Raw genomic sequence first — 25,111 nt, 5'->3', positions numbered from 1 at the left:
AACGAGTTAAGCTGAGGTAGGTAACCAATATTCTCTACCAGTAGAATTGTGAATGAATGTAACGTACGACTGCAGTGTTTTATCAGACAATTATATTCATTGAATTATAGCCACTTTACACCTCCCCACATCCAGATTTTGGCATCTAATTTGATATATTTCTAGTTTGGTTTTGGTCGCTTCCTATCATCAACACTTTTGGGTCATTCGCATCACTGACGAGTCCTAGAAGGAAGAAACAGCTGTTTGATGTCCCTTACATTACTGACGAGTACTTGAAGGACGAAACAGCTGTAATTTGTTCTTAACATTACTGACAAGTCCTAAAAGGAAAAAAAACCCTCTATGATGTCTATAACAGCACTGACGAGTCCTAGAAGGAAGAAACAGCTGTATTTTATTCCTAACATTACTGACGAGTCCAAGAAGGAAGAAACAGCTGTATGATGTCCCTAACATTACTGACGAGTACTAGAAGGACGAAACAGCTATATGATGTCCCTAACATTACTGACGAGTCCTAGAAGGACGAAACAGCTGTATGATGTCCCTAACATTACTGACGAGTACTAGAAGGACGAAACAGCTGTATGATGTTCCTAACGTCACTGACGAGTCCTAGAAGGACTAAACAGCTGTATGATGTCCCTTACATCACTATCGAGTCCTAGAAGGACTAAACAGCTGTATGATGTCCCTAACATCACTGTCGAGTCCTACAAGGACTAAACAGCTGTATGATATCACTAACATCACTATCGAGTCCTACAAGGACTAAACAGCTGTATTATGCAGTATAACTCTCAATTTGTTTTGAAAGAGTCCAACCTTTCAACTGGTCGCCACATTACATTTGATCGTACGACGGATATGTGATGGTACCACCGATCGCAATATGCTCCGACTGATAGCACTTTCTCGACTTTTCGATGTCGACACAAAATAGTGGATGCTCTTATTTTAGGCATGATGACACATCCATCTGCGATATGTTACAACTGTTTGCTGCAGCTTGCCTTTGCAAAGTAAAATCGCAACAAACGTCCACGATTAGTCGTGTCCAGGAGAAATTACTAGAAATCGCAATATGAAGTTGTTTAGAATTAGCGTATGCTGCGTTTACACTAAGTCCCGATGTCCACGATCTCCAAGATTTGAGAGAATCGTGATGAGCGTGGAGGGTCGTGGTGGGTCGTGATGCGTTGTGGGGTCGAAACGTAGTGATCGTGAGGATCGTGGCAAAATGTTTGACTGTCAAAAAAGTTTGCCACGATTATCCCGATTAGACGCCAAATCGTGGGACAACGTGATAGAACGTGGGAATCGTATTAGAGCGTAGTAGAGCTTTACAGAGTGTAACAGAACTTGATGCGCTATCGTAGGGGATCTTGGTGAATTTGGAAACACGATTACTTCAAGTTTCAGTATAGTTCACATAGGAGCTAACATCTTCACACCTGAGTTAGGTATCGAGAAGCTGTTAATAATGTCCCAACTGGTGCCTTCTGTCTACATTCAACCTTGGTCTCACCCAACAAGATCTTGGCCTTCTTATTTTCTCTCTCTGTGCTATCCTGTCCCGTGGTGGACATAAATCATAGGAGACCTTATGTAGAACGTAACAGAACGTGACCGAACGTGAAAGCATATCGTGGTGATCGTGAGACAAAATGAGGGAACGTGGTGGAAATTGTGGCAGTTATTGACCTTAGTCGTGTTGACTTCGTAACAAAACGTAGCAGATCGTAACAAAACGTAGCAGATCGTAACAAAACGTACTGAGAGCGTAGGAAAACGTAGAAAAAGAACAACGAATGCAAAACATTGTGGAGCTTCACTGTTTTTTTGGAATCGTAGAGATCGTGGAAATTGTGGCGCAACATTAGGGAATAGCTTTGTGGTGTAATCCAGTCGAGACAGACGTTGATCACGTGCATCATTTCAACTTCCTTCTCTAAAAACTAAACATATAAAAACAACTACCGATGATCGACACAAGTAATAGATTGCACGAACATACAAAAATGACCGATTCCGGATAAATCACTAGATGGTTAATAATATATCGTTAAATAACAAGGTAATAGTGACTGATTATGTGACATTTTGGTGATTGTGATGTTCTCCTGAATAACTGTTTAAGAATCAACTTGAATACATTTTCAATGTTATGACGTTACAACAAAAACAAAAACAAAAAAACAAAAAACTGGATTATACTCTAAATAAACCGCGAAGTAATAAATATATTCACATTAATCCTTATAATTCAATCTATACCCTGCAGGAATTCACTTTGTTGATAGATGGACTATCCGCCAATCAAAAGCGACGTTATAACCGGCGACGTGATTTTTTTTACGTTATGGACTGATAACATAAATTTCTAAGCCAATGAAAAAGCTGGTTACAAACAGGGTGAAATTATATGAATATAATTTAATTTTGTATGAAACACGCATTTTCATTGGCTGAAATAATTTTGTTATACCTCCATAACAAAATGTTTGACGTTGCGAAATGTAACGTCATTTTTGATTGGCTGATGACGTTGCGTAATAATTTATCACAGAAAAGAGGTCGCCAAAGAAAGTGAAATATCTTGGTGTGTATAAGACGAAATTAAATTATAAGAATTAACATGAATTATTTTTTCTGTTATACAGTCATAACAAAAAAAAACTGGAGTGTACTCTCTTCATAAACCGCTTCGCGGTTTATTTAGAGTACACTCCAGTTTTTTCTGTTATGACTGTATAACAGAAAAAAATAATTCATGTTAATCCTTAAATATCGAAATCCACTCTACTAAGTAAAGGATGTTGATGTTGTGTTTTGATATTTGTTACTACGCAGTAGAGATAAATCGTTGTCAGCGAAAGATCCGGTCTGACGTGCATTTACACAACTAAACATATCAGATCGCAATCATTCACCTGTAAACAGCGAGTAGTTTTAATAACTTCAGCAGTGCGCTAACACTCTCCGGATCGCTAGTCTGTTCATCAAAATAATATTTCAAAGTTCAGATCCGGTCATTGAAATCAACATCACTTGGTTAATTTACAAACGTAAACTTAAATTACATGTAAACAACAATCGTATTCTTTCTTGTCAGAATGTTATATCTGAAATAGACGAACACTAGTAACTTAGAAAGACAACGTCAAGATGTATCTATAAAATTGTCACTACTTTGTCATGTTACACTGTGCATCGCACAGACATCTACAATGTAGTGATAGGGACATGGGCACCGCCCGGATTCGGTATACATCTTGTACGAATCGTATTTCAAGATAAAAGGAATACATGTAACCCTTTAAAATGACGTCAATATATTTTTATTGTGTAATATAGATATACACCCTGGAAGGTCACATGTCTTTACGTTCATACAGAATCACCAGTAGATGTCTCTGGTCTACATAAACACAATAGACATACCTAGTCGGTCACGCCCCAGTTGATACCTTCCATAGGAAAACAACACAGGATTTGAGTTACGTAAACTAAATTTTCCCTTAAATCCAATAATACTTTTATGTGGACAATTTTCACTTAATTTCCTGAAGCTAGGGAATGTTGATAAACCGGGACCAGCGAGTATATAGAATATATATGATAGAGGGAATAGTTTATCAATAGGAGCCTGGAATGAAACGAATATCACAAATAGCCCTGCATGCAACGTCATACAGGAGGAACTGTCCATAGCCTGCAATATGGTTTGTTGAATCCATAATATAAAAATATGTATAGAAATAAGATTTGTCATATTTTTTTTTTTTTCTGCGTAAGGATATAATGGTATCAATTTGTCAATTTTAAGTGGGATACACAATCAATTAATTATTAATTAATTATTACTCACGACGCGTGATATAACATATTATTGTGTTAACATAACAGAATGATATTGACCAGATGATAATATATCAAAAGATAACAACTATCTTTCCTTTATTGAACTGTAAGAAAATCAACTATTATTGTCCATCAGCGCGAGGAATCAGACCATGTTCTGAAGGCACTTAACTGCCTTGCTGGACAGCGTAAAATCTACGATGTACTCATCTTTGGTAGGCTTGTTATCCGGTCACGACCAGAGCAGGTCGACCGGAACGGACGTATTAACAAGTGATTGTATATATTTACTAATACACGAATTACTTCCACCATAGAGCTTCCATCCATGAACAGTCCACGGCTACATTGTATAGGCGATACTATTTATTCTAGTTGAACATCATGAAACAAGTAACGGGTTGCATTATGATAATCACGGTATACGTAATACCACGGGTACGCGTGTACTTGGTATTGACGGTAATGTTGTCAGCCTTCATCAGAGACCTATATCAACAACACCAACTATCGCATACAAAAGTGAATGTTCAGAGACGTAAATATATATATCACGGCTCTGTCAACTTTATATTTCAAAGAACAGTAAACAATCTTAAGTCACAGAGCGCATGCGCAGACACACATAAGCGCCATGTCTGGGTGGATAGATGTAGAATATGTATGTCAGTGTTGCTGTATAAGTGTCCCGTGCGTGGCCTACCTTGTATGTACATATATACACGGTTATAATTAGACAAGTCATAACCAGTTATGAGTTTAAAAAGAACCTCAATGACAGGCAAGGCGTTCCACTTGGACGGACCCCAATGAAACTCAAGGGTACATCTATTGTGATATTGTGGAGACATCACGAAGTTGACCTTTCTGTGTCAAGGCCGTGTCCTACTGATGTAAACTTTCGTTTCTACACGTGAACATTAGTCAAACACATGACCCCAATGACCCCGAACACGTTGGAAATTACACAACGGATGTTCCTAGACATTTCTTCTGGACTTCCGGCTATTCCTATTGGATCCCCCGGAAATATTAATTGACACTATTCCACTGACAGTCAACTACATTTTAGCCTAGTTTCCCAGACAGACGGACGGACGGACAGACAGACAAGACAGGCAGGCTGACAGACAAGACAGACAAATGCACCCTAGATGGAACACTGTAATGAAGAATGTTTGCATGGAGAATTTTGGTATGGTACATTTGTATATCACAAAACGTATGCTTACATAAAAATTTCTTAATAGAAGCATTTAAGAATATAATTTGTTCCTGCTGAGCGTCAAACCCTCTTTTATGGATAGTATCTATAACGGCACTATGACAACGTGAAGCTAGATATCTTTGTAATCACGTTAGTTATCTATGTTTACTGCACGTTTCTGTTAAAATCACAATGGTATTGACATTTAATTTTGAACACAAACACGAGAATCGTTGCGCCCAGGCTATATACGTGTACCATCCGCTGAGACCAGGATGCTATCCGAGATTGTTTAAATGTCAAAACACGAATTTAGATTAGATTTTAAGTCCGTGGGTCAAAATAATGAATACGTTTGAAAATAAATTACACCAAACATTGAAAACCTTGATGTGCATTAACAGAATAGCTTGCAAATTCAATTATCCGTGGTTTTGCATCCTGGAACATATGAACATCAGCGTTGAAAGCAAAGCACTACGTGACAAACAATGGCTTTTCATACAGACCAAGGGTCTATGACTCTTATTGCGTTTTGTAAAGAACCTCTCTATTGTTTTGTTGATAAATATAACACTATATCAAGTTCAACTTCAGAATCCCTTATAGGTTTATCTTCATTTCATTTCCGTTATTTATCTGCTCAGTTTTGGCGAAAAATAAACATCTAAAAAAACACGTGAACTAATCCTGCGCGAGACGAGTTACATCCCCGGATGATTAACGGAAGAGCATGGGTTTGTTTATCAAATGCCGAGAAGTTTCACTGCAAATTCAAGATGGCTTTTCATGTTTAATTTATCTTTAATTTTTGTCTAACAGACTCACATTGACTCTGTAAGTAATACATGGTGTTGTGATTCTAACCAATCCTGTAACAGACTCACATTGACTCTGTAAGTAATACATGGTGTTGTGATTCTAACCAATCCTGTAACAGACTCACATTGACTCTGTAAGTAATACATGGTGTTGTGATTCTAACCAATCCTGTAACAGACTCACATTGACTCTGTAAGTAATACATGGTGTTGTGATTCTGATGTGTGGTTTTGATCGCCAGTCAGTCATTCTTCAACACAAACCAGTTTGCACATGCGTGCATGACATATTTCCCGAGTCTCACTTGAAGATAGAGAGTGGAGCTCCACAATAGAGATTGTCCGGAATCAGTTGGTACTTCCCAGTTTTGATTACGATCATGAAGAACCACGGAATGTATTCCCCTATCATATCATCCATTAGGGTATATTTTCTATGATTCAACTCAATTTTGTAATTGTTGTCATGATTTATATGAGGCGCTATGAACTTTGCCTGTTGGTGTATTTTGTAATGACCAGATTAAATAATTGATTTCATTGGCTCACAGTCGTTTAAGATTACCTAGAACTTGTGGTTTGTTAATGGTGCTTGTGATAGTAGGGAAAAGTTACAAATATACGCCCCAGAAAAATGTGTCTTTTTGGTACATTTTATACAATGTTTTGCTGATATGGACAGGTTAGGTCTCTCGACAGGCGGTGCACACCATTCGAAAAACTGATCCGGAAAGACTTTGACGCCGCTTGACGAAAAACCCATACACCTTGATTTGAAATTATATTGCATATGAAGTGTATAAACATAATCAGCTATAGTCTAGACGCACCCTCAATATTAAAGACAAAATGTTTAACGTTTGACCACGTAAGGGGTTTTAGGAAAAGAAGTCGTCAGATACACTGCACTGGAACTTAACCTTTTAAGCGCGAAGTCGGCTCCCAGTTCCTAATTCCTAATTTTGTTTAAGAAAAACGGGCCTGGGAACCAGACCATGAACTAGGAACTGGGAACCAACTCAAGACTCCCCTTAATTTGTATGTCATTTAACCAGTAATCTCAAATTCCGTCCCATAATAACACAGTATGTATATTATTTCCTCGTTTCTTGACCTACGCGAACCCAGCTGCTGCCAGGACGTAAAACCTTTATTTACGCTATAGGTAAATACATTGTACGTATGTACACGATTCCTATTTACAGGATACTTAGTAAGTAAACGGGTAACCAGATACACTAGTGTGCGTTAATCATAGCGATTTATAGCTCGATATGTATATATGTATAATTGTTTCATTTGGCACTGAAGAATTACAGCATCTCGTAACGCGGTAAACCGAGAGGTTGAACGAAAGAGAGGCTAAACTGCTCACGAAGATATAACCAAGGTACGGCCTGAAACGGAAATGCGGCCTGTCTTGTTTTTCAATATCAGACATCGACTGAATTTGTGAACATTTCACAGAGCTTTAGATCGTGTTCCTGTAATCACTTGTAACCACACATCCTCGTTATTGTAAAACCATGTCCCCACAGATCAATGTCCCCACAGATCAATGTCCGCGCCATTAAGGTAGGCTAGGAGAAGCTTGATATGATGTAACCTAGTAACGAAAATGACGTCGCTAAAAACTGCCATGAATAGAAGGTCCGCTTCCTGTACTGAGCGTGCGGTTATATTCAATTATCTAAAGTACTAGGAGATATACCGTGCTGTTCAACTTCCGGTATTCTATCAGGCGATTGTCTTCTACTTCTGGTATGTAATCAGGCGAGAGCATAAATAGTGATTAGCCCATTACAGGTTGTCCGCCTTGGCGTTACAGGTAGACTGTCACGTACTGGTCATCAGACAGGTGGGCTACTGTATCGTACGTGACAAGGTCAATTGATAGTCACTACAACCACATACATATACACTACTCATTAGGGCTTCCATGTTGTATACCCACGGTCGGGATGGCTAGCTGTGGGTTTGGATTTCCTTACAAATGACTTCTTCATGTAGTAACTAAGTAGCGGATATTAGCATAGATTATTTTGAGCATCCATGCGGCTATACATAAAGTGACACTGCACCAAACTACAGCTTGCGACAGAGGAAAACTGTATCACGTGACATAGCGTATTACGACATTGTATTCACATCTAAAGGAAGAAAAAACTGAGAGAAAATAAAATAGCATTCAGTAATACGATCTGTATCAATGCCTCTGCAATTCTCATCCATGTATTCCATTGATCAATATGTCATTTACGGAGCATTCAGACAAACAATGGAGTACGTTAACTTACCATTAAAGTTTTTGTTAGAATGGTGAACACCGACGATCAGGTAAAAGACCAAAGTTAAAGTCTGGTGACTGTAGCGAAAGAAGGACATGTACCAAACTAGTGTTTGTTATCTCGCCTCCGTAAATGACAGCTGAAGACTCGTAACGATCAGCTGGGGATAGTAAGGAGCGGAGGCAATTGTTACCTGACTTTCTATGTAGATGTAAATTAAGTATTTTCGACTGTTGACCTGACTGTAAACTGGCGAGGAACATCCGCACGTGCCCAAACACCCAAATGATTACGATGAAGCGTCTTTCTGATCGTGATTTGTAAACAGTGACTCTAGCAACGCTCCCTTGATTCGAAGTCAGAAAGGTTTAAAGAAATCTCCATTTAATGTATCTTATTGAAAACAGGGATACGGCTACCACATAAAATGTCATAAAAGGGTTTATATGAATTCTTACAGCGTACTGCAAGGCCAAAGGAACGTCAACTTTGGAGTAAGAGTTTGCTGAAGACTTTTTACGCGTTCATAAGCCTAATAAAATAGCATATGAATAAAATCTTGTGGATTATTCGGTAAAAAAACAGTTGTTTCATGCCTTATCAGTCAACAGTCAAAACTCTCCCCCGAGGTGTTGGGGCCAACCCGTTAAACTGTTTCCCGAGGCCGCACTCGGGGAGGAGTTTTGACTGTTGACTGATAAGGCATGAAACAACTGTAAACTGTACATGTAGACAGGTCAGTATTATACAGTTATAGACAAGGTACTACACCAAACAACAGGTATAGACCGGGTACTATACCAAACATCCGGTATAGACCAGGTACTATACCAAACATCCGGTATAGACCAGGTACTATACCAAACATCCAGTATAGACCCGGTACTACACCAAACATCATGTATCTACCGAGTACTACACCAAACATCCGGTATAGACCGGGTACTATACCAAACATACGGTATAGACCAGGTACTACACACCAACATCCGGTATAGACCAGGTACTACACCAAACATCCGGTATATACCGAGTACTATACCAAACATCCGGTATAGACAGGGTACTATACCAAACATACGGTATAGACCAGGTACTACACACAAACATCCGGTATAGACCAGGTACTACACCAAACATCCGGTATATACCGAGTACTATACCAAACATCCGGTATAGACCGGGTACTATACCAAACATACGGTATAGACCAGGTACTACACACAAACATCCGGTAAAGACCAGGTACTACATCAAACATCCGGTATATACCGAGTACTATACCAAACATCCGGTATAGACAGGGTACTATACCAAACATCCGGTATAGACGAGGTACTACACCAAACATCCGGTATAGACTGGGTACTACACCAAACATCCGGTATAGACCAGGTACTACACCAAACACCCGGTATAGACCGGGTACTATACCAAACATCCGGTATAGAGCAGGTACTACACCAAACATCCGGTATAGACCAGGTACTACACCAAACATCCGGTATAGACCGGTTACTACACCAAACATCCGGTATAGACCGGGTACTACACCAAGCATCCGGTGTAGACCGGGTACTACACCATACATCCGGTATATATCGGGTGCTACACCAAACATCCGGTATAGACCAGGTACTTCACCAAACATCCGGTATATACAAGGAACTATCCAACAGACGGTGAAATGATATTCTGCCCCCATCTCCAACACTGCCACTGCGTAACTATGTTAGATCATATTTAATTCATAATTAAGGAGATGGTTTCCAATATGACAGAATGGACTTCATGATGTACAGACACGAGTCATCGTTAAGTTGGTAAATTAGATTTGGTTGTATATGATTATAAGTGTTGGATGAAATTAAGGAATTTCTATCGGCGTAGTTCGTCATGATCTAGTTACTCACACACAAGTGAGAGGGCTATTGGATAAAAGTTTTTAGTGGTATCTAAAGTTATTTACATAAATCACGCCGACGGCTTAGACAAAAATATCCTTTGCATAAAAGATATATTGGAACCTTGCCAATACTAAATATATATGTTATATGCATATATATATATGTATATAACATCCGCCTCGCAAGGTATCAAAAATCCTTTCAAACTAACCATGTACCAATCACCAAACACACCATGTTACAATCACTAAACACACCATGTACCAATTACCAAACACACCATGTAACAATCAAACACACCATGTTACAATCATCCCAATACTTGCCATGTAATATGAAGTAACTATATTTGTGTAAATATATGGAAGTCAAATTTTGTAAGTTTATACATAATATCGTTTGATTTTCGGACTTACATAATATCGCGATAGAAAACAGTGGTTAATGTTGAAGTTTTAAACAAAAAATGATATTATCATGTAGAATATTACGTAGATATGTATGCAAACTTGCTAACAGTACATATTTCAAAGTGTTACGTTTTCTTCCACAGTTTTCGCTCATCAGGCGATTTTATGTATTCCGTATTTATGTATTTCCGTATTACATTGTTAACGAGACAAGACAAGATCCGCTATTTTCTGTTGCATTCAAGGAAGCAAAGTCATAGTCAAATTTGACCTTTGTGTTCACGGAAATAAATGACAGAATCGCATGTCTAGTTGACATGTTTTAAACTTGTACCGCGGTGGCCGAGTGGTTAAGGTGTCCCGACACTTTAACACTAGCCCTCCACCTCTGGGTTGCGAGTTCGAAACCTACTCGGGGTAGTTGCCTGGTACTGACCGTAGGCTGGTGGTTTTTCTCCGGGTACTCAGGCTTTCCTTCACCTACAAAACCTGGCACGTCCTTAAATGACCCTGGCTGTTAATAGGACGTTAAACACAAACAAACATATACAATGTACCAATGTGGTCCTTTTCTTATGATCACATACCAATGTGGTCTATTTCTTATGATCATATATACCAATGTGGTCCAGTTGTTATGATAGCTGATACTGTAATATTTTTATCATTTAAAAGAAAACATATGTGCATCTCCTATGTTTCACTCATTAAATAAGCTTTTTACAAACGCTATATTTGAATCCCTTCCCTGTCTTTAGGTCCATTTTCCCGATTTTTTAAAGCAACAAAGATGAAAAAAAATAAAACAAAATAATTATGGTTTTAGAACATCGGAACTGATATGATCTAAAACAGCAAACATTGCTGACGCAAACTTTAACATTTAAAAAGCTGTGTACATAGACAGAATATGTGATCTTTGAGATAAATGGTGATTTGGACTTATTGAATGCATTTTGTCAACACATGAGCCGATAAACATACCAATGGAATGTTGATTGTTTTCTATGTGTGCGGTTTACGATATTTACCTATCTACATGCACAAACAGGTATGATTTTACCTGTGACATTTACATCAGAATAGGGTGGTCTCCATATTCCGAAATGGTACAAATTGAATCTCTTTCTTGTTTACACGAACTACTGCCATATTTCGTATTTAAAATACAATTTATATAAGCTGGTAAACAGGCAACAAATCGATCGTTACTCTGTCACGTGCAAAGTACAACTAATTGAAATGTAAATAAAACAGTAAATTATATATTCTATATAGAAATGTCAACACACCTGATTGTTCCGAGTCCTGAAAGTTTGTCCATGTACAATAAAACTAAATGAGGTACATGTAACATTCACAGGCGTTTGTACGTACGGGCCTATATCAGGTATTACATGTAGGTATATAGTGTTGTTATTGTTTAATATAAAGCTAAACATATTTCTGAATATCAAATGTAATGATAGAGCTTGTTTTGTTTGTTGTTTGATAGTTTGTTTTATGCTGTCAAAGAGACACAAACAGTCATAAATATATGAGGATGGGTGCCAAATGCAAGGTCACATCAACAGTCAGGGTCATATGAGGACAGGTGTCAAGGTCATACCAACAGTCGGGGTAATATGAGGATAGGTGTCAAAGAAACATCAACAGTCAAGGTCAGATGAGGATGAATGTCCATGAGAGACAAACAGTCAAGGTCAGATGAAGATGTATGTCAAGGAGAAACCAACAGTCAAGGTCAGATGAGGATGTATATCAAGGAGAAACCAACAGTCAAGGTCAGGCGAGGATGTATGTCAAGGAGACACCAACAGACAAAGTCAAATGAGGATGTATGTCAAGGAGAAGCCAAGTCAAGATCAGATGACGATTATGTCAAGGAGACACCAACAGTCAGTGTCAGATGAGGACGATTATCTACGGGAGACCAATAGAGGAAGGGAAGTACATAAAGACAGAAGAGAGAAAAAAGGAAATCAGAATACTAGACCAGCTGTTTAAATAATCTAACAGCATTTCTTCACTTCATAAGCGATTATATTAAAACCTATAAACCAGAAAGGAATGATCAAATCTAACGCTTGAATGAATTATGTTAATTTGTGTGTATGTGTGTCAACATCTGGTACTTAATTTTTCAGATGTCTAGCTCGCGTAACAAGGTCTGGAAAAGTCCGGAATATCGATCATACGGATCGATGTAGTACCCATGTACTCCATACTTGTAAATATGTAGGTCTTGAAGCTGTAATATAGCAAACATCCAACAGATACTTGATTACATGTTGATACGAACTGTCGACTGATACATGTGTAAGGCGTGCATGACGTCACTACGACATACAGCTTTATACATGTATACAATGTCATGAATTGACACAAGTTTAGTTACATCCTTTTTGGGCCTTTATTATCATAATCTTGTGGTATACGTCACCGACTCATGACCGCATTAAGTATTTATAGCTTCAGTACCTGAATGTAAAATATTCTAGGTCTGATCGATCGTCTGTCGGGGTAAACAGCACAAGTCTAAGGGCAAACACGAACAGGCGGACGTCCAATATCGTCAGATCCAAGGAAATCTTACAAGTACTACTTCCCTTGACCAAATCATACTCAGACACCCATCACATACATTATTTATCAACAACAGGCGGACGTCAACATCATCAGATCCAAGGAAATTCTTACAAGTATTGCTTCCCTTGACCAAATCATACTCACACACCCATCACATACATTATATGTCAACAACAGATCCCTGACGTATCTTGGATCTACGTTATGCTGACCTTTCTCTGCTTTACTAATATTTCTTCTTTTCCTGTTAATATGTTTCGGCAATTTTGTTTTCCGATTAGCTTCAAAATTTAATATATACAGCTAGAGATCAAAAGGAACCTATAAACAACACCAGAGACCAATGAGAACCTATAAACAACACTAGAGACTAAGTGGAACCTATAAGCAACAAGAGACCAGGGGGAACCTTTAGACAACACTAGAGACCAATGGGAACATAATATTATAGACAACACTAGGGACCAAGGGAAAACTTATGAACAACACTAGAGACCAATGGGAACCTATAAACAACACCAGAGACCAAGGGAAAAACCTATAGACAACACTAGAGACCAAGGGACACATATAAACAACACTAGAGACCAATGGGAACCTATAAACAACACTAGAGACCAAGGGAAAAACCTATAGACAACACTAGAGACCAAGGGACACATATAAACAACACTAGAGACCAATGAGAACCTATAAACAACACTAGAGACTAAGTGGAACCTATAAACAACACTAGAGACCAATGGGAACCTATAGACAACACTAGAGACCAATGGGAACCTATAGACAACACTAGAGACCAATGGGAACCTATAAACAACACTAGAGACCAATGAGAACCTATAAACAACACTAGAGACCAAGGGGAACCTATAAACAACACTAGAGACCAATGGGAACCATAGACAACACTAGAGACCAAGGGGAACCTATAAACAACACTAGAGACCAAGGGGAACCTATAAACAACACTAGAGACCAAGGAGAACCTATAAACAACACTAGAGACCAATGGAAACCTATAAACAACACTAGAGACCAAGAAGAACCTATAAACAACACTAGAGACCAATGGAAACCTGTAAACAACACTAGAGACCAAGGGGAACCTATAAACAACACTAGAGACAGACCAATGGGAACCTATAGACAAGACTAGAGACCAATGGGAACCTATAAACAACACTAGAGACCAATGAGAACCTATAAACAACACTAGAGACCAAGGGGAACCTATAAACAACACTAGAGACCAATGGGAACCTATAGACAACACTAGAGACCAATGGGAACCTATAAACAACACTAGAGACCAATGAGAACCTATAAACAACACTAGAGACCAAGGGGAACCTGTAGACAACACTAGAGACCAATGGGAACCTATAAACAACACTAGAGACCAATGGAAACCTATAAACAACACTAGAGACCAATGGAAACCTGTAAACAACACTAGAGACCAAGGGGAACCTATAAACAACACTGGAGGAAGATCCAGAGCCACGAAGAACTTTCTCAGAAATAACGATAACAAACTTCATTTGTCAAAAGTCAAGATTGCCACCTTTCAGCTATTTGTTTTCCTATCAGTCTCAAAATTCAATATACACAACTACAGATCAAGGGGAGACTGCATGTGAAGTTTCAGAAAGATTCCTGAAACCTTTATGAGAAATAGTGACAACAAACCTCTAATGTCAAGATTCAAAGTGACCTCCCTATAGAAAGAGATCCTTCTGGCACTTCTTAAGAAATAGCGATAAAAGGGATTGTTTATGGGCGTACGACAGACAGACGCCGGACTGACGGACGGACCACAGAAGAGGGGCGATCAGAACAGCTCATCATCAGCTGATATGGGCCAAAACATACGGTTAGTATGTCGCTCAATACTAAGTAAATATAGGCACAGAAGGCCATCTCGGAAATACTCTCCAGATGATTTTTTTTCCAGTATGTTTTACCTTTGTTATTAAAACTCCAATAAACTACACATTATGCTACCATATAAAGGCTTCATCAGAACTAATTTGGAACGCAGTTGGAACGTGTGGTCTTGAATGTTTGCCAAGGTCTTTTTCACACTGATGTCTACATGACAGACATTCTGAAACCCAGTTTCAGAGCGGATATATAAGTTATTAATCACACCACACTTTCTTTTAAAAACAACTCTAATTATAAAACTATATAAAGTTGATAAATTCAATAACGCTTTCGTGTAATTGACTTCGATTGGCTTTGGATTAGTTAAACTAGAACGAAATGTCAAATACAGTGGAACTTCGTTAACTCGAACTCGGAAAACTCGAGTACCCCGCTTAACTCGAAGTACTTCGTCAGTCCCGGCCGAATTCTCTCTTTATCCTAGTAAAAAAAACTCGGAAAACTCGAATTCGGAAAACTCGAAAAACTCGGATAATACGAAGTGAAAATTTGGTCCCTGTATGTGTTTACGTATATTCCAACAGGCTTCATAACTTTTTTTCTCTCCTGATTCTGGATGTGTACAAAAGGCACTCACGATATTATCACTGTTCGACAAATTAATTAGTAAACTGCGTCATGCAGTTTTTCCACCTTCTAAGGCTTCCTAGGTCGTGACAGCGGGAATAATACGCATGTAGGTCAAAATAGCAGTCAAACTCTGGGTGGGGAGGTCAACAAGCACGTAATTTAATAAAGTTCTTAATCCCAAAACTCACTTTTAAAAGAACTTCAAGCATACATGCACTTTTAATGAAGCTGAGATTGTTATGACTCACCAAATGGTCCAGCGTGACCTTAATTTGACCTTGACTGATAACCGAAATCTATCCAGGAATATACTAAGACAATCGTTATACCATGTACACTGTCTGTAATATACTAAGACAATCGTCAATGACATCGTTATACCATGTACACAGTCTGTAATTTACTGGGACATTTCTGGTCGTCATTATCGTCGAGGAAGCTATAACGTTAAATGTTGGTATAAACTGGAATAGTTTTACAGTTAGTGCCAAACTTCCTGATTGGGATATTGATCTAAAAGACTGTTACGTCACGTATCGGTCTATCAGGTAAGTACGGTCGCTGATTAAGGACATACAAAGATAATAATGTATGTCCTTAATCAGCCGCCATAGGTAGGCGACCTTTTATAAAAATAACTGAAGTGATTTCAACCAAACCTCCCATCGAATAGGCACGTTTATATATTGATTGAACAATTACCGGTATACAAATGTTGAGTTACCTCATTGTTAACAATGCTCTGTATGTGTATTGCATTTACCTATATACAAATATATTTGCTCGTTTTGGGGGATTTTTTTTTTACAATACATTCATATAACAGGAAGTAGAATTGTATACAGTATAGTAATATGACACAGGTCCAGCGAACTGATCTTTATCCTGCAACTGCCACCGCATTGTCGGAATACACCCACCGTATATATTTTTGCTGTATACGGCAGTGACGGAAAACAGCTGTATTTTGGAATCATAGAACGTGCGTCAGTTCGACTGACCTCGGCTCGGGACAGAAAGACAAAAGTGGCTCGCCAAGGCTCGCCACTTTTGTCTTTCTTTACCCTCGCCAAAATACAGCTTATATTTTAAGACACTGACCATGTATTCTCTCTATATATACAGCATGTATATCGAATATCGGAAAGATTATACCAAATCTATTAAGAAAATTCACATTGTATTTGAACTTTCGATACAAAGAGTCGACCATACCCAAACGTTCTAATTTCTCTGATTGATTATTGTGAATGCAAGGTAGATATTGTGTAATAATTATTGTAAATGTCGAGTAGATATTGTTTGATGATTATTGTAAATGTTGGGTGGATATTTTGTAATCATTATTGTAAATGCCGAGTAGAAATTTTGTGATGATTATTGTAAATATCTGGTAGATATTTTCTGATAATTATTGTAAATGTTGGGTGGATAATGTTTGATTATTATTGTAAATGCCGAGTTGAAATTTTGTGATAATTATTGTGGTGGATATTTTGCGATAATTATTGTAAATGTCGGTTAGATGTGTTGTGATGATCTGTTTGGTTGTAGGATATCAATCACATAGGCTATTGTAAACTTTCCCCACAGCTAGAGCCGGAAGTATGTCAGCATAAAGCAGAATTGTCAATAACGGGACTAACGGGACACTGGCAACAATGGCATCAAAAGGTTTACTATTCATATAATGTAAACACGATATAAATAGCGCTACTAGTCATATTTGGCTTATTTAACGTATACAAGGCTGATAGACCCCTGACCGTGGTTTGCGTAGTTTTCGGACTAATATAAGGTGCCCAGCTGTCCACACAAGTCCTACGTCACTTCCTGTTTACATACCGACCATATAATGACTTGGATCAACTTCGTATTCGTGATCAGACCAAGCTTTCTGCTCCCAAAATATTTCCATTCAGAACCGTGATATCAGTATAATTAAACCATAAAGTATCGAAAATCCTTGATTTTGCAGGTTCAATGATGTCGGGGTTTACATTTCGAGAGAAAAGCCCCCTCGCTCTTCTTCATAAGTACAAATAAATCCAACTGCCCGACTGAACAGTTTACAGAGGTGATCAGTTAGGACGAACACAAATCCATAGTTGAATCAAATCAAATTGAATTAAACTGCACCATACAGCTGTATCGTCGATCTTGGACTCGTCAGTGATGTTAGGGACAGCATACATCTGTGTCGTCCTTCTAGGACTCGTCAGTGATGTTTGGGATACCACACAACTGTTTCGACCTTCTAGGACTTGTCAGTGATGTAAGTGACATAATACAGCTGTTTCGTCCTTCTAGGACTCGTCAGTGATGTTTGGGATACCACACAACTGTTTCGACCTTCTAGGACTCGTCAGTGATGTTAGGGACATAATACAGCTGTTTCGTCCTTCTGGGACTTGTCAGTGATGCTAGGGACATAATACAGCTGTTTCGTCCTTCTAGGACTCGTCAGTGATGTAAGTGACATAATGCAGCTGTTTCGCCCTTGTAGTACTTGTCAGTGATGTTAGGTGTTACGGACATAATGCAGCTGGTTCGTCCTTCTAGGTCTTGTCAGTAATGTTAGGGACATAATGTAGCTGTTTCGTCCTTTTAGGACTCGTCAGTGATCCTAGGGACATAATGTAGCTGTTTCGTCCTTTTAGGACTTGTCAGTGATGCTGTACGTAAGTACTGATACCAATGAGGCGTCGGATAGAAAGGAATGTCAAAATCTGGATGTGTGTATAATGTGTCTCATAATTCAACAAAATTCATAATTTTCCCTATCTGATTTCAAAAGAACAGCAAGTACATTTCACTATTTAAATGAGTTTTAACGTAACATGTAAGTTACGGCATACCTTGGGGACAAAATTCCACCAGCAGTCTCAGCAATATCAAAGGAACTGGGCCGGATGGGATACCAAACGACTATCCAAGATCATATTACTTCACGGCGTCGTAACTTCAGACGTTTGGCCATGAGAGTGGTCAACATTACCAAGATATCACATTAGGGAGGGAGGAATCATTGAAGGTTATTACCCTGACTGACAGTTGTCCAGAATGTCACCGGATCCGTATGGGTGACTACTCCGCTTCACCCACGACATTTCTGATCATTAGGTTCCTATTCTCGTCTATCATATACCAGTTACAATAAAACAGTTAGATGGTAAGGTACCCGGACTACAGGAAGATCGTACCGGTCTACAACAACATGAGACTGATACAAACCAAACCAAGCCGCCGAAAGCCGATACCACAACCATTGGTATTTCATAGAGAAACCAGTCTAGACGTTATTTACGTAAAACCTCTTGACAAAGTATTTTGCATATAACGTGAAGGATGGCCAACAGCATTAGAATTATTCTCCCGAGAAACATGTGACAGTTCCCCTCGAAGACCAAAAATAAAATGTCTGAAATATCGACAATGCCATATCCTGCCAAGAACATACGTCAACATGAGCTTGTACAGAATTCCCCTGCCAGACTGTCACGAAGTAATGAAGAAGTTTTTGGTGTTTGTAGGTGAACAAAACAGTAAAAATTAAAACGCATATTTCAGAGTAAACAGGGAAAAAAGAAAATGTCCGAACTCTGAATATGAAAACTTATATTAGTCAGTGATTATCCCATATTCTACCATGTTTGCTATGTAACGCCAGTTTTGATTGGTTAAAAACCATGTATTATTTTCCAATAACCTACGCTCGTGCCAATAATACACGCTCGTGAGTCACGGCTGTTACAATTTCAAATATCTAATATTCACCCGTTTCATAAAAGGTTACTATAGCCGAGTGAGCTAATGGGTTAGTCTTTCAATATATTTTATCACGACGCGAGTTCGAATCCTACGGAGGCCCCCACTTTTTTTTCTTTTTTTTTTATCCTTTTTTTTTTTTAATTTTCAAAATCAATGCCATATTATAGATACTCTTGATCGTAGTACTGTATTGCCTGTATATTTCATCAACAAATAATGCAATACTCAAGAAATAAATTACAAGGTTTTCCCGGGGTTTCTTTGCTGTTTTTCTATTAGAAAGAGGTCGATCTCAGAACTAAACAGTACATGGTAGAATAGAAATAATCAACTTTGACTCGTGTATTGTTGCAGGATATACAACTCGGACTCGGATATTTTTCAATTTTAATTAATAACTCAGGCCTGCGGCCTTCGTTATTAATTTAATTGCAAAATATCCTCGTCCTCGTTGTATATCCTGCAATAATACACGAATCATCGTTAATTATTTCTTAAATACCAGGTTATGTGTATTAAACGTTTAAACAACGTATATACACCTAAGTGCAGAGTAGCGTCTTATTTAAGACGAAACACTGCCTTAACCAAGAATTCTCGTCAACAACACAAAATAACAATTTGCCTTCTTTAATGGGTAATAGGATCTTTCTATGGCAATTTTCAAGGACTTCTTTTGAAAAGCGTCTGGGCATTTTTCAGACACTGAACTCTACTCCGAAGTAAACCCGAAACCGTGGTGATTTGGGGAGGAACTAAGGACAAACCTGTTTGATGTACACGAGTACCCACACGAGTACCCACACGAGTACCCCGTTTACGATAAGTGTGATATCGTATTTAGTATTGAAAATAACAGAAATCACCGTGAAACAAAAATAGACAGAGGTACCCGACACGATTTTTTTTTTTTTTTTTAACCTTTTAATGTAAAAATCTGTATAGGTCTATTGAATACTTGCTCTTTATTTGTTACATGTCACATTTTACTTCGAATTATTGCCTACCTTATTTGTTGAATGTACGAGTATGTATGTGTATGTTACATGGTATTAATACTCTAAGTATGTGTATGTTACATGGTATAATACTGTATGTATGTGTATGTTACGTGGTATAATACTGTATGTATGTGTATGTTACGTGGTATAATACTGTATGTATGGGTATGTTACATGGTATAATACTGTATGTATGTGTATGTTACGTGGTATAATACTGTATGTATGTGTGGGTTACATGGTATAATACTGTATGTATGTGTATGTTACATGGTATAATACTGTATGTATGTGTATGTTACATGGTATAATACTGTATGTATGTGTATGTTACATGGTATAATACTGTATGTATGTGTATGTTACGTGGTATAATACTGTATGTATGTGTATGTTACATGGTATAATACTGTATGTTGTGAATGTTACGTGGTATAATACTGTATGTATCTGTATGTTACATGGTATAATACTGTATGTATGTGTATGTTACATGGTATAATACTGTATGTATGTGTGGGTTACATGGTATAATACTGTATGTATGTGTATGTTACATGGTATAATACTGTATGTATGTGTATGTTACATGGTATAATACTGTATGTATGTGTGGGTTACATGGTATAATACTGTATGTATGTGTATGTTACGTGGTATAATACTGTATGTATGTGTATGTTACGTGGTATAATACTGTATGTATGTGTGGGTCACATGGTATAAAACTGTATGTATGTGTATATTACATGGTATAATACTGTATGTATGTGTATGTTACGTGGTATAATACTGTATGTATGTGTATGTTACATGGTATTAATACTGTATGTATCTGTATGTTACATGGTATTAATACTGTATGTATGTGTATGTTACATGGTATAATACTGTATGTATGTGTATGTTACATGGTATAATACTGTATGTATGTGTGGGTCACATGGTATAATACTGTATGTATGTGTATGTTACATGGTATAATACTGTATGTATGTGTATGTTACGTGGTATAATACTGTATGTATAGTATGTTACATGGTATTATACTATATGTATGCGTATGTTACGTGGTATATTACTGTATGTATGGTATGTTACATGGTATAATACTGTATGTATGGTATGTTACATGGTATAATACTGTATGTATGTGTATGTTACATGGTATAATACTGTATGTATGGGTATGTTACATGGTATAATACTGTATGTATGCTTATGTTACATGGTATTAATACTGTATGTATGTGTATGCAGTCTGATTAAAATTAGAAGTGTAATTTCCGTTCCTCTACGATACACTGGGTATGTAAGGTATGCATGTAGTTGTGTCTTAATCAAGTAATATAAGCCATGCCGAATGGGTCTCCTCTTGTATGAAGTCAGTTTCTGTATCATTATCATTATTATGCTTTTCTAAATAAATAGATATATATACATGTATATATACTATGTGCTTTACATATACAATGGACACCAGTGCCGTTGAGAGACACGAAAGTATAATAGGACCCTCCTATAGGGGCTCTGGTATATGCAGTATTTGTCCCGTTTATGAATTTTTATTTCAAACACTTAACATCAGATTTGTTTTTGCTATTTAAAATTCCTGACAAAACTTAGGAAGCTTTCGTGGCATAGGATGAATCGAAATTCCAAAATTATTAATATCTACCCCTCCCCCCAGAACTATTATATTTTTATAGAAGGTATGTGGAGCAAAGAATATGCGTTTGAAATTATTTGTTTAGAACTATAGTCAATACTAAAATCTATACAAGATTTCTCCTGCATCTTGTCAATTTAACGTGTGGTTATACACGTCTTATTTAGTTATACATATACCTCTTACTGGTGAAGACACTGCATATATACGTCCTAATTATAACAGAGAGACTTACCCCCGGCAATACTAAAGTTTTGTTTTTTCTATCATTTAAATAAGTTGTTATGTACTTGTGTAAAACCGTGACATAAGATCCATTTGTCCATGAAGGAGGTTGAGCTCACTCGGTCATTGTATCGTAAACGTTATTGAACCATTACACGAGTTCTATATATATATATATATATATATAGCAATGACCGTGATGTCATTGTCAGGTGGCAATCGTGTACGGTCTTCGAGTACATGGTCCTATGTGGGTTCTAAAGACGTAAAGTTGTGTATACGGTCCCCGAATACCGGTGATCATGTGTGGGTCCTACATGGTACTGAAAGTTGTGAACGGTCCCCGTGAACGGGGTACACGATTGTGTGGGGCCTACAGGGTACGTAAAGCTGTACCGGGTACACGGTTGTGTGGGGCCTACAGGGTACGTAAAGCTGTACCGGGTACACGGTTGTGTGGGGCCTACAGGGTACGTAAAGCTGTACCGGGTTCACGGTTGTGTGGGGCCTACAGGGTACGTAAAGCTGTACCAGGTCCACGGTTGTGTGGGGTCTACAGGGTACGTAAAGCTGTACCGGGTACACGGTTGTGTGGGGCCTACAGGGTACGTAAAGCTGTACCGGGTACACGGTTGTGTGGGGTCTACAGGGTACGTAAAGCTGTACCGGGTACACGGTTGTGTGGGGTCTACAGGGTACGTAAAGCTGTACCGGGTACACGGTTGTGTGGGGCCTACAGGGTACGTAAAGCTGTACCGGGTACACGGTTGTGTGGGGTCTACAGGGTACGTAAAGCTGTACCGGGTTCACGGTTGTGTGGGGCCTACAGGGTACGTAAAGCTGTACCGGGTTCACGGTTGTGTGGGGCCTACAGGGTACGTAAAGCTGTACCGAGTACACGATTGTGTGGAGCCTACAGGGTACGTAAAACTGTATCGGGTTCACGGTTGTGTGGGGCCTACAGGGTACGTAAAGCTGTACCGGGTACACGGTTGTGTGGGGCCTACAGGGTACGTAAAGCTGTACCGGGTACACGGTTGTGTGGGGCCTACAGGGTACGTAAAGCTGTACCGGGTACACGATTGTGTGGAGCCTACAGGGTACGTAAAGCTGTACCGGGTACACGGTTGTGTGGGGCCTACAGGGTACGTAAAGCTGTACCGGGTCCACGGTTGTGTGGAGCCTACAGGGTACGTAAAACTGTACCGGGTACACGGTTGTGTGGGGCCTACAGTGTACGTAAAGCTGTACCGGGTACACGGTTCAGTCGGACCTACAAACTGGCAAGGTTGTGTTCGGTCCCCAAGTACCGGGTACACGGTTCTATGGGACCCTCAGGCTACGTTTATAAGATTCCTACACACGATTTCGTAACATGTATATATACAGTTGTTTCGTAACTACTGCTGCATTGTAGAGCTCAAAGCATCGACGTATACATGTATCTATACTGTTGTACCGACATTAAAACAGACACTTCCAAAGCCTTCTTTACTATCGATTATAAACCATACCAGTGTACTTGTATTTATATATAAATATTAGGGACATGTTTTAGGAGATTGTAATACTGTCTGTGAAAGCAGGTTGACAGCAGTCGTGAGAAGTTTTCACTATAATACCGTAGCGACAGGTGTAATCAACATCAGTTACAGGTATGTATAGTAGGTATACACAGGTAAATCAATATCACGAGAAATTGACGCTGTGTCAAATATCTACACAAAATGGCACCACTAACCCAATACCTGTACAAGTCCGTGTTTAAAGAATTACCTTTTATACAGACAAATGTTTACTGGCACATATCGACAATATGGACACGTCAAACAAAAGAGCATATCATTCGTGAAAAAAAGGGTGATATGTATATATATATATATATATATATATATATTGTTTATGTTACATTCATGATAATATTGCTCGTATACATTTGTAATACATAGTTAACCTCTTAACACGGTCAACGATACAGTTGCATTAAGGCTTAGAGGAACCTGGATCCTTGCACACGCACACACAAACATACACACACGACCATTTTAGCCATACCCGTGTCCTCACAACACAAACGCTACGGAATCCACCTACCTTGACTTGGTTGTTGGGCTGCTGCAAACGCCAAGATCATATATACAATTCCAAGTGGACAGGCCAACACGGCCAGTTTGTCCGAAACGTTCGCCATACCTGTACACAGGTAAATGTTGACTGTGTCTCGATCTCGACACAATTATATTGTTATTACGGCGAGGTCACGGTCGACGGATTCTCACCTGTGTCGGGTATTCGCTTTTTGTACCTACCAGCCAGGTTTGTGTATAGAATGACTTATCGTTTCGTTATTGACCTGGACTTGGGTATAATGGTTCATATTGTTCTTCATTGCCAAGATTTGCTAGATCGTGTCTAGTCGTCTGTCTTTGTAAGGACGACTGCTGTCGATGTTGGTCTACATAGTGATCCGATTTATACGTACATAAATATTTATGATTAAATATACATATACGGGTAATGTAGGAATACGTGTCAACTTCTGAGGCGGATTAAGGACTGCGAAATATCAAAAGTTAATTGATTATCTGTACCTTGAGAGGCGAGACGGTACAAAAAGACTACTGCGAGGAACCAGAAAGGTAAGCCATTACCCAAAGATGGTGCTCGGAGGGACCAGAGAGGTGAGACATAACATCCATAGACAATACTGAGAGATACCAGAGAGGTGAGACATACCATCTATAGACAATACTGAGAGGTACCAGAGAGGAGAGATATAACATCCATAGACAATACTGAGAGGTACCAGAGAGGTGAGACATAACATCCATAGACA

At 38.6% G+C, this 25,111-nt stretch overlaps 1 protein-coding gene across 4 annotated transcripts in view; it reads right to left on the bottom strand.

The window, feature by feature from the left end:
* LOC117317676 (low-density lipoprotein receptor-related protein 4-like) overlaps window positions 1-24,497 on the bottom strand; it is a 78,160-nt gene extending 53,663 nt beyond the window's left edge. For all 4 annotated transcript variants that reach the window (XR_004530229.1, XM_033872551.1, XM_033872562.1 and 1 more), the window contains exon 1: window positions 24,370-24,497. Coding sequence is in view for 3 of the 4 variants with exons in the window: in XM_033872551.1 (XP_033728442.1) it covers window positions 24,370-24,466 (97 nt within the window). In the remaining variant the exon portion in view is untranslated. The remainder of the gene's footprint in view (window positions 1-24,369) is intronic.
* Window positions 24,498-25,111: the final 614 nt, after the last annotated feature.

Source organism: Pecten maximus, chromosome 2 (assembly GCF_902652985.1).
Source record: "Pecten maximus chromosome 2, xPecMax1.1, whole genome shotgun sequence".
Classification (NCBI taxonomy): Eukaryota; Metazoa; Mollusca; class Bivalvia; order Pectinida; family Pectinidae; genus Pecten; species Pecten maximus.
The sequence above is the reverse complement of the archived record's forward strand: the minus strand, read 5'-3'. Positions and strand labels throughout refer to the sequence as shown.